Source organism: Centruroides vittatus, unplaced genomic scaffold (assembly GCF_030686945.1).
Source record: "Centruroides vittatus isolate TY-2023 unplaced genomic scaffold, ASM3068694v2 contig_1074, whole genome shotgun sequence".
NCBI lineage: Eukaryota > Metazoa > Arthropoda > Arachnida > Scorpiones > Buthidae > Centruroides > Centruroides vittatus.
In genome coordinates this window covers 77,372-91,732 of record NW_027120692.1, presented here as the reverse complement: position 1 = coordinate 91,732, position 14,361 = coordinate 77,372, and the positions used below count along the sequence as shown (strand labels likewise).

Below are 14,361 nucleotides of genomic sequence, written 5' to 3'. Positions count from 1 at the left end.
TATAGAAGTTAAGAATAATTTATTCTTTCCATATTAAATATTTATTTTTAATTTTAATGTAAAATAAGTTCTTATAACTGTATTTCCATTAGACTCAATCCCTCTCATACTTTGTTGTTAATTAAATTTTATTATTACAACTTTCTAACAGATTTAATTAAAAATTGATGAAAAGTATATATTATAATGAATAACATGATATAATTTTTGCAGAGGAAAACAAAGACACTTATTATATCTAACTTATAAAAATTAAATAATTTTGTCATTTATCAACAGATACCAGGTGCATAAGTAAAAATAATGATCAGTAACATTAACAAATTATTGTTGCTTAAACATTATGAAGTGTAATTAATCGACCACCAGGCAATCCTTCATCCTTTTATTTACTATTTAGTTAATACGTGTTAATACGTTTCGGGCTCAATATTGTCCCTCTTCAGCCAACTAAAAATTTTTATAAAAAACACACAATTCATAAATGACATCAAATACACACAACCAATACAGAATCACAATTAACAGATTATTCAAAATTAATTTCTTAAGAAGAAATATAAATTATATTTACTCTTTGTAGATCTTCATAAACTTATGGTTTTATTTCCAGATATTTTTCTGGATAAAAATAAAGTTCAGAATTTAAAAACAAAACACAGTAATCTTCATGAAAATAGTTTGTTTTTCTTCTAATTGATTTAGCTAACAAAGTCATATGCACAAGAAATTCTACAAGGATATCCATTATGTTCCATTTTATCCAATTTATTTAATACTTTTATTAGTGATAGAAACTGACTATTTAATTAAGATAAATATAAAACCTTAGATATCCATTTTAATCATTAGATAATTATCTAGCTTTATGAATATATAGATGATCAGATTGATAATTTCAGACTATGGAATAAGTTGTCATATGTCACTCAATATTACATATATGAAAGTGATATTAAAAACATTGCCAATTCATAAACAGTTATTCAAAAATTTTAATTAAAAAAACAAGTTATCTGAAGATGTAAAAATATATATTTAAAAATGTTTATAATAAATAGCCCTTTCGAAACCTTTTTATTTCCAGTAAAATATAATAATATTTACTTGCACGAACAAACACTTTTGTATCTCTATTGAGGTCTGCTTCAGGTTCAATAATATTCTACCAATGGAATGCCCGGAGTTCAAAAATTAACTGCCAATTAATTCAAGTGTTTGAATTATTTGGGGCAAATTAATTTGTATATTTATGTTCTACTCCATTGTATACATTCACTGTCTGCATACTAATATTTTATCTCAAAATGCTATGAATAAGATGTCAATTTTGTTGTGGATCTTTCTGCATATGATATAGTATTGTTGTCTTTATAATTTATACAGTTCCCTGCTCTGCTGGCTTTGTATATTTCCAATTCTCTTATATGGTCTGTTTGGAATGATTTCTTTATAAGGGTAGCATTTCCTAGGTCAGCATGTATATCCAGGTCTGACACATATGTTGTGGTATTCTTACTTTTGTCTATATCATATCTATGTTTTTTAATCATTTTTGTAGCGACCTTTTTGTTGATCCTATGTACACCAAGTCTTTATAAAACTTATCATCTTTGATCAGTATTTTGTATACCCCTGGTGCTCTCATGTTACTCAGCTTGTCTTTATCATTTCTAAGTACAGTAGAGCATCGTTTATCCAAATCAATTGGGGACTGGGGTTGTTTGGACAACTGATTTTTCAGATAACCGATTATGTACGAAAAAACATATTAACCTATCCGATGTTGAACTTTTTCTCCTTTGTGTGTCACTTCGTGTTGAATATTCGGTGATTTTAAGCCTAACAAAAATTTTTATAATAATAATTGAGACTATTGTATCGTTAAAAATTATTTCTTTATTTTGTACAAACAAAATGAATATATTGAAAAATATAAAAACAAAAAAATTATACTTTAGAAGTTATCTAGTATCAAAAACGTTCGATTCAACATGACACAGTCCAACTGGAAAGCTTTCGGTTGATCGGCTATCAGATAAACGATGCTCTACTGTAGTTCATATATTGTCTGGGTCCTTGTTTATGTTAATTTGAATCCCCTTCTCTTCCTCTATTTCTTTATATATATGATGTAGGTTTTTATTGTATTGGACAATCATACAATTTGTGTTATTTTCTTGCTCAGGAATCTTAGTAGATCCCACTTGTCCCATGTTATTGTTGATTCTTGTGTGTGGATTGTGGAGTTTCCAGACTAATTTATGAATTATGCTTCTATTATATCCATGCATGGCTGCTATATCTTCAAGGTGCCTGAGTTTTTTAGCCATGTCTTCACTTCTGCTATTGTGGGTAAATGCTCTTTTTACTAATGCTCTGAAGGCAGCTAACTTATATTGGTATGGGTCTTCTGATTCTGCTGGTATATATAGTGGCGAGAATCTTGGTTTATAGTATACCATTGTTTGTATTTCATTGTTGTTAATACATATGGAAACGTCTAAAAAGTGCACCTCTGAAGACAACATTTGGTCTAGTTTGAGTGTGAGACTGTACGGGTTGTTATTGATGGCATTTAGAAAGTTGTTGATAGTCGGGATATTTTTCCATACCACTATTACGTCATCTATATATCTTTAATATAATATGATTTTTTCAGCAAATACAGGGATGATCCTTTGCTCAAATTGTCTCAGTATTAATTTGCATAGGTCGCCCGAGAGTAGACTTCCCATTGGTACCCCTCTTTTTTGCATATATGCTACATTTTCAAAACTAAAAAATGAATTATAGCACATAAGGTGCATTAATGGAATGCCCGGAGTTCAAAATTTAACTGCCAATTAATTCAAGCATTTGAATTATTTGGTGCAAATTAATTTGTCTATTATCCATTATATACATTTACTCTCTGCATACTAATATATTGTCTGGGTCCTTGTGTATGTTAATTTGATCCCCTTCTCTTCTGCTATTTCTTTATATATGTGATGAAGGTTTTTATTGTATTGGACAATCGTACGATTTGTGAAGCTTCTGGGTGATGGATTCAAACTGTTAATTTAGTTTGAAAAACAATCCAGTATTCTACCAACTGTCAGCTCCATCTGAGTCTAACATTTTTCATATTTTGACAATTTGGCTATATGGATTATATGTGGATAACACACCAACAACTGCCATAAATCATTGGGCTATAACTATCACGATGATTTACAGCAGTTAGTGTGTCATTGCAATGCATCGAGTTTAGTAGAGATGTTTATATTTATATTTGGATAATATATTTTTCTAGTGAATTGAGTTTATTTAACCTTTATTACAAGCTATAAAAATTTAAAACATAAATTTATAATGTTTGCAGTAAGTATATAGTGTATATGATATATTCAAGATGTCTATACACTACTTTTTTATTATTTTAAAAAATTTTATAAACTTTATCTTGCAGATTTAGAAGTTGATGTTCATCATCGAGAAAGTTCTGGTAGTTCAGGAGCTGCATCCTTAAAAAAACCTTTAGATGAACAATCACAGGGTAATGATAATATTAAAGAAGGTATTTCATCCAGTCTTGTAGCTGAAGTAATGCAAGAAGGTAAATAATATTAACTTATTTTTTGCAGAAATACTTTAATGTACTTTATGTAAACTATTATTTATAGGAATTTGTTAATTCAATGAAGAGTTTAAATTTTTAAAAATTTGTTCTAATCATTTGTTACATCCAGTTAACACTTTAGTTAAAATTTTGGTGTTTTTTAGTATTTCATTTAACATCTTGCATATTTAACAATAATTTATTGATACTACATGACACTGTGTGTTGTTACATTTAAAAATAAATTTTTTTATTCAGAAAGTAAAAATATAAAATTTAAGTAAGATTTCATTTCTAATCTAACAATACTGTAATATCCATGATTACAATAATTTAAGTCTACTGTATATTAATTCAACTATTGCATTACATGTAAACATTGTCTGGTTGATTTAAATATATTGTAATACAATAACTTAATATAAACTTATTTCAATTAATTCACCCATATTTAATTTTTTAATTATTCAATTATTTATTAAGTTATATGTGCAATTTGATAACCATATTTTATGATAAAAGAAAATTACAATGACTAAGTAAGTTAACATTTTAAATAACTTTGTAATGAGAATAGTATTTTCTTCACAAAATTGTTCTGTTATTCAATTTTATTTTGTGGAATAACCAATGGGCTGCAATGGTCAGAACAGATGAGTGGTCAAGAAGGTCATATGTGGGTATGACAGACACTGAGTCAGGATTACTATTTACAATTGAACCCATTTAATTAAAATAAAAACATGTTTATAAAATTTGTATATTGGTCACTTTATAAAGGATTTTGTTCTATTTACCTGATAGTCAACATTGACAGCAACCAAATGTTGCTGTCAATGTTGACTATAAAGTCTCTCAGCAGTGGGCGGCTGTTGTGTTGATGGCCCTAGGGGTTGCTTCGTTCGTGGAAGTGTTTTGGATCATCTGATGTGTTCATCTGCAGTCAGCCTCTCGAGAAGCACAACACAGGGAACTTAAATTTTAATTCTTTTTACCTCTATGTCTTTAATGTTTTACTTTTTTGTTTTTATATTGTCTTCTTGGACCTTGTTTATAAATAGGACTTATTATACTGGTATAGTTTTGGATTAGCAAAGAGAGGAAGTCTTAGTCAAAAGATAAAACAAAATATCTTTATTTTCAGGTGAAAATAGATATTTTTTGCCTTGATATTTTCATGTCCTTGAGATATGAGTTTTTAATAGGGTTCTTTCCGCGATCCTGTATTCCGATTGACAATATCCCTCATCACTTTCTAATTGGTCCACCCTTGTCTCCAGGTGACAATTATAGACCTTTTGGGCTGTGGGAGAGATTAACATCAATGTTTAAGCTGATGCCAATTGCATAGTATATATCCAAACTTTGAAACTTCTCCCCTTTGTAATTTAAGCCTTTAGTATTTACTTTTTCGGCAGAAAGTATTTATAATAGTCTTTGTGAGACATTATTTAATTAAATAAATCTTTTTACTATATTATTGTTTAGTTTTATGTCATTTTTTATTCAAAAGGTGAGAGTTTAACTGTCCTGTTGCACACTTTTACAATTTAGCACATAATTTCAAATTCTGTCTGGCACTTCACAAATTATTATTTAATTACTTTATTATTAATAATTCTAAAGTAACCTTTAGAATTATGAACAAATGAGAACAGGTCAATCTATGATGATAAATTATTTAATGATTAATATGGTCATTATCTTAAATTTAAAAAAAAAAACTAAAGTATTATATGTTAAAACCAAATAATTTCAATAAAAATTATATTAAATTGAAAAATTTGTAACCATGAATGTTTTGCCAGAGATGTTAAAATCAAGAAAAAAAGTTAGTTATTTAGATACATAATTCATAATTTTCACGACAAAAATTTTAAAATTTGAAGTTATTTTATTTGGAATTTTCTTGAACAATTAATTTTTTTAAAATATGTTTTGAACTGTTTTAAGTTCGATATTATTTAAGTATTCACTTATTATTCTACCATGAATATTTACGGTAGAAAAATGATTTTTTATGTATATAACTCAATTTTAAAATTACTTTTATTTTATTTTTTAGTTGCTACAGAAAATTTAAAATGGACAACTGATTCAATTGTTGAAAATAGGCAAACTGAAGATGATAGTAATTCTGCAAAGCCATGTTCAAGACAAGATAAAATAGGTTTATATTATTGTATAGTATTAATCCATTTTAAAGAATTAATTAATATAAAAAAAATCTAAATTTGAATTTTTTTGTATTTTTATATTTTTGGTATATTTAATTGAATATCTTTTATTAAATGAAGTATAGAATATATTTTTATTGGGTAGGTGAGAGAGCTTATGCATTTTTAAAAATAAAATGAAACAGAATTTTTATATTTAAAATTATTTCTATTCCAATAAATAATTTCCATCAGCATTCCTAAACTTTCTCGTTTATTTTGCAGTTTTGTGATACTATTTACTTAAAAGACTGAAAAATTTTATTTGAAAAATATTTTAAGATGATTTTGACTTTCTTAATATGTTTATTTGTTTCTTTATTTTGTTGTTTGAAGAATTTTAAAATAATAATGGTAATTGGAAATATAGAATTTGAAGAAAATTGTGAATGTTTGAGAATTTACCAGAAAGTTCTTTAAGTTTTTAGTTAGTGTAGTGGAATTAAATTGAGAATTTATTTAATGAAAAGTGATTTTTCCCTCACTGAAAATAATTATTTTTATTCTTTTCTCTGCTTTAAGTTATTCAGTTGGCTTTAATGTATCTGAATCAATGATTGAAATAAGTATTAGAGAAACTGACTGAACTGTTCATCTTATATATAAAATTCTCGTGTCACAATGTTAGTTATCGTACTCCTCCGAAACGGCTTTACCGATTTTTACCAAATTTTATATGCATATTCAGTAGGTCTGAGAATCGGCTACTATCTATTTTTCATACCCCTACACCATTTCCCCCTTTCAAAAATATATTTATATATGGATTAAGGCTTTTATGTCCAACAGATGGCGCTAACTTCCGACGACCTAAGTTTGCTTTTCTGTGAGGCATTCTGCTTTCTGTGAGAATGGACTGAAGCAGATCATTTTCTATCTATCTATATAAATAAAATATAACGTTCGTTTGTTCCTACCGATTCCTTTGAAATTTTGACACAACGTTGCATTCGAATACGCACGTGTTTTTATATAATATACATGTCGAAATCCCCCCCAGTGGGGGGAGATGGACGGGATTAAGGCTTACCGTGAAGAACTCGGCTTCTATTATACTATTTTACATGCGGTTTTTTGCGTTTTTAATTGCGTTTTAATAGGTTACGTCAACAGAATATACACTAAAAAGAGATTTTTCGATATTCCCCAGCGGGAAAAATGACGGGATTAAGACTTACTGTGAAGAACTCGGCTTTTATTATACTATTTTAGATGCGTTTTTGATTGCGTTTTAATAGGGTACGTCAAGAGAATGTACACTAAGAAGGGATTTTTTGAAATTCTCCCCACGGGGGAAGTGTGATACATTTATAATAGATACATTTTGAGCCACAACAACGCGTGGCCGGGTCAGCTAGTAATAAATAATTTCTTTGTACTTTACTTTATTAAAGAGCATGATTTTTTGGATGAAAAATATCAGAATAGGATTTATTCTGATGTAAAATCTGATTGATTCATTATCATTTTTTCCCTAATTATAAGGGGTTCATGTTGAAAGTTTCCATGAGAAAAATGTGTAACATGTAGCATTGCAGTTTGTGTTTTTAATAGAACAACTTTTGTTTAGTAGTTGCATAGTAGTTACACCAATAGATGGATCATTCTTGCAAACTCCCATCATTCTGGAATAGAAGGGAATATATCTGGTGCAGTCTGTCAGTTGTTTCCAATGGAATTGACTCTGGAAAATTCTCAGGTGGTGATGATTTATGATTTAAAATTGGATTTAATCAAAGACTACTTTATTCCATTTTCATAAAACACATACAAATGAAATGAAGCCTGAATAACATTGAAAGTCAACATTACAGGCTGATTGTCACTGCTGATTAATTTCATTATTATGCTTAAGATTCAAGTAGACTTGTTTGGAGGCATCCAAACATCAGACTTTGAGGTCACCATAACAATGCTTCAGCAGGTAGAATAATAGATTTCCTAGCTGAGTTAAGTATTTAACTAATGAACCTATAATCTGGATCTAGTATCTTGTAATTACTTTGTTCTCAAAAGTCAAGGAACTGCTTTTTTTTGCTGGTATTTCTAAAGTGCAGTAGTGATAGCTTTTGTCTTCAGAAAATATATTACAAATACTCAGAAATCCAGTAGTTTGATTGATTCTACAATTACTCTGAGAGGATGGAATACTAAGAATGTGGTGGGGGTACAGTGAGAAAATTTAATACAAATAATGTACTATACATATGATGTACAGTTCATTCATATCTAGAAACTTTCAGTATTAACCAAATACTGTCTAATAACAAAATAAATCATAATTTTTGTAAACAATGTAATTTATCACTTCTAAATTTAAATGTTCATCAGATGTTCATAGTGATTTATCTGCAAAATGTTTTTGACAAAATTTTATCTGATAAAAGTTGAAAGACATTTACAATTTATTTTTAATTTTAATGTTTTGCTGAATTAAGTATTTCCAATTACCATAAAAATAAAAAAGTTGTTAAGCAATATTAGCTTAAGATCATTTAAAGATTAAAATTTTAGTTTTATATAATATTTTATGAAAGTTATTTATTTTTGAAATGAACCTGTGAAAATTAATTGATAAACTACTGAACTAACTATCGCATAACTATTAAGTTATGGTATGGTTTTTTAATTAAAAACTCACATTAAATCATAATTTTTTTCTAGTTCATTCTGAGGATGCTGCTGCTTGTGCTGCATCTTCAATTTATATGATGCCTGAATCACTGCATCATACTACATATCTGCCTGCCAGTGCCCTGAGTCTTTCTTCTAGTTCTAGTTCTGAAGCTCCATTAAAAGGTACAGGATCAGTAGAATTGGGATTTATGTCTCAAGATCCTAGTGTTAGAGCAGCAGAATTAGCACGTAGTAGGGGAAGAAATCAACATCGTGATAGAAAAGTAGTGCGTAGAGCTCACAGTGAATTGGAAACTTGTCCAGAGAAACCATCTCCATCTGTACCACCTTCTCATCCAGTTAGTTTAGAAGCAATTAGTAGAAGTGTTAGCAGTGGAAGTGGTATTGTACATCCTCGTCCATGTCTTCCACGTCAGAGTGTTGAATTATTAAGACCATGCTTCAGTGAAGCAATTAAACCTATTGTTGAACTTAATGATGAGCTTCAAGTCACTAGTAATGACAATGGAAGAAATAATTCTTCTAATGTAGCAAGCAATCCTGATGTTCAGTCTTCTCATATTTCTTCTAGTGAATGTTCATTGGTTAGACATCGTTCTCTTGAAACACCACATAGGACAGGATTAAGGGAGTTATCAGGTATGTCAAAAAATGTATTTATACTTCTATTATTACTATTCATTCTTTGGATAATATAATGATCATTTCTTTCAACACATTTTCTGCTCCATAAAAGTGAGGATTAATATTTAAAGTATACTTTATTTAGGTTCAAAAAGAACTCAACCTGTAAATGAGATGTCTATACAAGGCAATAAAGAAAGGATTTCAAATACTAAGTCAAATGTGAAATCAACTCTTGCTGAATTGTTACCAGAAGAAATAGCATCTTCTGATACTGGAGATAATAGCAGTGAACCTTCAGAAAGAAGTCATAGCAACAGTGAAGTATCATCTCTCTCTAGTGAAACATTATCTATTTCTCTACCTGATAGCAATGGTAGTCATTTTACTTTAATATATAAACCATCTCTTCATCATAAAGATAACAGAGATTCTGTATCAACCTGCCAATCAGATAAAGGCAATGTTAGTTTTCCTAATTGGACAGAAAGCTCTAAAAAAGGTCCATTGCCTTCTCCTTCACCATCAGACGGAAGCAGTGTTGCTGGATTTGAGTGGCTCTTTAACCCAAATGGTAAGTTTAATAATTACTTTAATAAATAGAAAAAGTAGTTAAATATTTGTATCTATTCAATAGATATACACAGAGTTTTGAAGTTAAAAATTATCTTCAAAAAATATATATATATATATATATATATATATATATTTATTTATTATTTACTATTTAGATATATACTGAGGATAGAATGATTTAAAAAAACTAAATAAATTTTATAGAGTAGATTTTGAACTTTGTATTTCTATTTATACATTAAATTCATAATTAATAATTTATTCTACTGAAAAATTACAAACCTGAAATAGAAATTTGTTTTAATGTCATCTGAAGTATTAAAATACTAGCAGATAAGCCTGGCATTGCTCAGGCAGAATGTAACGATAGCGAAGATTAACACTTCCATTGTTAATACTTTCCCTGCAGGGGGGAGTGTTAACAACCTCTCCCTGAGGGGGGAATTTTGAAAAATCCCTTCTTAGTGTACATTCTCATGATGTACCTTAACTGTGTACCAAATTTCAACTTTCAACTCCTAACTGTTTGGGCTCTGCACTTATTATTATTATTATTATGATTATCATCATCATTATCAACCCATCTCGATTATATATAGATTACAATTTATATAATAAAGCTTTGAAAGACTATATATTTTATAAAAAAAACATTTTATTTTCTAAGTTTCAATATAAATAAATTTTTAAATGAAAACTGAATTCTAAAAATATTACAAATTAAAGACTAAATACAAATTAATAACAGACAGATAATCCAAGGTGCAGAGTAGTTACTTTAGTGAATAATTTTATTATTTTGTATGAGTTATAAAAAGTGAATATTTGATTACTAGAGTTACTTCCTCATTAAATTTGGGAATATTTCAGCAATTTAAAACAGAGTAAAAGTCACCTATTATACTTCAATTTGCTGTTTGTTATCTGATTCAATTAGTCTGCAGCTGTTGAATTTTAACATTATCATAACTTCCTGCAAGTAACTTAGGTTTGTCTATGTTTATAAGTTTTTTTTTATTGTGCAAATTATCTACTAATTTTAAATTATAATTACTAACTCATCCAATAGCTTTTCATTTGTATTAACATACAAGAATGTCTCTAAAAAAAATCTTACGTATCACATACATTCAATTACTATTGCATGTTTTTCAGAAATCACCAAAACACATACACAAGCATCATCTTTAGTTCTCTCCTGCTTTCTGTATATTAATCCACACTTTAATTAATATTATTACACACTTCTACTTAAACATTTATCATGAAAGCTGATAATGTTTTGGTAATTTCCCACTCTCTATATAATGTTTCTTATAAAACTATTTACAAGATGATTATTGATTTTATCAAATGCTAGTCCTCTATAGCAAATAAGAAGAGCTAAGTAATTGATCCTAAACCCAAGTTGTTGGATATGTGCAACATTCTTAGTAAATGTATGTAGCAACATTCTTGGTATTCCATGTGTTATTGTATAGCAGTACCCAGGACAGAAACAAAGAGCTGAATTATATTATTAAACTAGCTAAGAAGTATGGGGTCAATATTAAGGCTTTTACTATCCAGGTTAAGACATGCAATAAGGGGCAAAATGTACAAAATACAGAGGAGATTCTTAGTAAAATCAATAAAGATAACTTTAACAGATATTATTTTATTTACCTCTTATTTACTCTAAATGTGATATGACTCATATCAGGAATGATTGCCCTGTTTCAACCTTGTACTCACCTTGATTATGGGTTGCTCATCAAATATTAAGTGTACAGTACCATAAATATTTACGTTAAAATTTTTTGAGATTGTTTTAACATATTATTGTTATTGTATTTTGAGGATTGTATGCTAGTATGTTAATATTGTTGATTGAAATATATTTTGTAAAGTATACAATATTATAATTTTTGGTTTTATGTATGTGATATCTTGTATCCTTATAAAAGACATCACATTTTAGTATATTTTGTGGATTATTGATTATGTATGTTAAATGTTTGGCTAGTTTCTGGTTCAGGAATGTAGTTTTTTTTTGTAGCAGAAATTGTGAATGTTGTCTATACAAAATTCTTCTAACTGTGTGTTCTTGTGTTCTTTGTATTGCATTTTGGATATCATATGTATTTATTTTACACAGTATAATTAGTGTCGTATGTTTTAGTATTATGTTGGCATTGATGGAGTGTGTACTGTACATCATGTAAATAAAAAATATATTTTGTTTACATGATGTTCATGTACGTATCTGTTAAGAATTTTCTGTGTGGCATATGCTTAGCATGACAGCCATGTGTAATGTGATGTATGTGCTGAAGTCCTAATGTTTCTAGACTTTTGTGTAATATATGTGATATGACAACTTTTGCAAGAAAAGACTTCAGGCATGATAAGTACCTTATCTATTTTCCACAGACACATTATTTCATAGGTGAGTTCTGAGTATTTACGGATATTTTTTCAGTATATGTGTTTTGTTTGTTGAGGGTGTTTGGTACAACTATGTCTACAATGCATGTAAATGTGTTTTGTATGTCAATGAAAGTGATATCTGTTTGCTATGGTGTCTGATCATGGCTCAGTCATAGTATATTTTGTTTTTTCTAAGACTGTCTCTTTGTGATATGTATTTGTAGTATGTTTGCTAGGTGTATAATGATTTGTATTTGTGTGCAAGCTTTTGTTGTATTACATTCCTACTTGGTTATGTTGATATAAATAATGTTTCCTCTAATGTTTTCATGTAGTTGTGCAGTGTTGAAATATACTGTACCTGAACAAAATTTTCAGATAAGAAATCCGATTACACGTTCATATGAACTTTTTTGTATAGAATCACTCATACTATCATAGAATCCAGATATTAATCCAAACTCTCACCATAATTAATCGGGTTATTATTATGCTATAATTAATAATTAGAAACTAAGTAATTTGGTACTAGAGGTAGACACTAGTTGCCATCTCATATTAAATTAAATAATTTTAGAATAATCTCAAAGAAATCTAAGGACAAATTAATCAGTAATTCAAATTATTATTGCCAGAATATAGCTCGATATTATACGGCAGTTGGTGTGGCTTTATACTTATATTCTTTGAACTATTGCTTTAGATTGTTATTATTGTATTTTCCTGTTCTGTTCTTACCATAAGGTATTGTATGTTATTCTTAATATATTATATATTAAAAGCTTTAATGATTACTATTAGAGGAATTGTTCCAGCTCATATTAAATTCAGACAATTGTTTTATCTAGATCCAACCATTTTGCAGTAAAATAAGTCATTTTTTTGCATTCTAACTGATTTTAAACTAATTATTATTCATTTACTTTTTTAAATTCAGGCATCAAAAAAACTAAATTTGCGAGGCAAGTTAAAATGCTTAAATTCCTATTCATTCAATACAAAAAAGGAACAAATGTTGTTATTTTTCATATTTTTTTTTCCTGTTTTCATTCTAATGAGCTTATAACCTTTCTTTTGATGTTTAAATAAACTTATAATTTGTAATTAAAAGACTTTATAGATAGATTCTTTTCTGTTTAAAAAATTTTATCTTTTGTTTGGTTTTTAGCAACTGTTTCTGTAACTCTGTACTCCCCTTAGAATGAAATTAAGGATAAGAATGTTTGTTGTATAATTAGTGTAAAGAAATTCATATCATAAATATATTCTTATATATTGTTGTTTTTTAAAATTATTAAAAAACGTAATATTTTCTGTTGTACATGATTTCAAATTTCACATTCATTAAAAATTGTAAAAATAAAAATATTTGGAATTAATAAGCCATGTAACAGAAATAAAATTTAACTGCATAATAATAAATTTTATTAAATTTAATTAGGAGTTGGAACTATTGTTGAAAATACTTCTAGCTGTTTAGCTAACAGTAGTCCCGAAGGTTTATCTGACAGCACACTTTCTTCTCCTGATGAAACAACTCCTTTAGAAGGACCATCTAGTCGATCACGTGGTGCAATACCAAAACATCATCAATCTGAAATGCCATTATACAAAGGTAATAAAAATGCCATGCTTTAGATTTTATTAAGTTATCTGCACTTGCTTTGGGTGCTTTAGGTATATGATTGAATTAATTATAAAACTTTCAGTTTGTTGTTTAAAATTAGTTTTTTTTTTTGTTTGTTTGTTTAGCCATTTGTATAAATAAATCATGTAATTATTTATTACATAAAATTGTAATAACTTTTTAATAATAATTAAGTGAAATTACATGTTGAAAAAATTGTAGACCTATAAATTTTCACTGTCATCCATCCGTCTTCCCTTAATCATGAGAATGGAGTTAGATAGATGAAATTCAAGACTAGATATGGAAACTTTAGGGGCAGAAGGCCCAGACATACAAACTTCTGACACAAACTGGAAGTCAAGTTATTTCACTTCAAAACTTTTTTTCTTAAAGCAGTTAATAGATGACTGGCACAATTCTATTGTTAAAGGAAAAGTATGGTGTACAAGTCACTACTAATAATTTGAGGTGGAGAGCATATATTTTAAATTAAATTTTTGATTAAAAATTGCAGTCCAGCATTGTGAAAAGGTCACAATAAAAATTACTCATTTTCAATAAATTTTTGTAAATATAAATGATATCTGCTTATAATTGGAGGTAATGAACACTATAAAATAAAAATAAGTTATTGAAGTTATCAACACAATTAATTTAAAGCAATT

The 14,361-nt window shown here is 28.2% G+C and overlaps 1 protein-coding gene across 5 annotated transcripts in view; it reads left to right on the top strand.

Annotated features, from left to right (window-relative positions):
• The window catches only part of LOC136973095 (pecanex-like protein 1), a 133,108-nt gene that overhangs the window by 42,905 nt on the left and 75,842 nt on the right, over positions 1 to 14,361 (top strand). For all 5 annotated transcript variants that reach the window (XM_067267825.1, XM_067267817.1, XM_067267808.1 and 2 more), the window contains exons 4-8: positions 3,455 to 3,601; positions 5,670 to 5,774; positions 8,485 to 9,096; positions 9,227 to 9,655; positions 13,508 to 13,681. In XM_067267825.1, the coding sequence (XP_067123926.1) occupies positions 3,455 to 3,601; positions 5,670 to 5,774; positions 8,485 to 9,096; positions 9,227 to 9,655; positions 13,508 to 13,681 (1,467 nt within the window). The remainder of the gene's footprint in view (positions 1 to 3,454; positions 3,602 to 5,669; positions 5,775 to 8,484; positions 9,097 to 9,226; positions 9,656 to 13,507; positions 13,682 to 14,361) is intronic.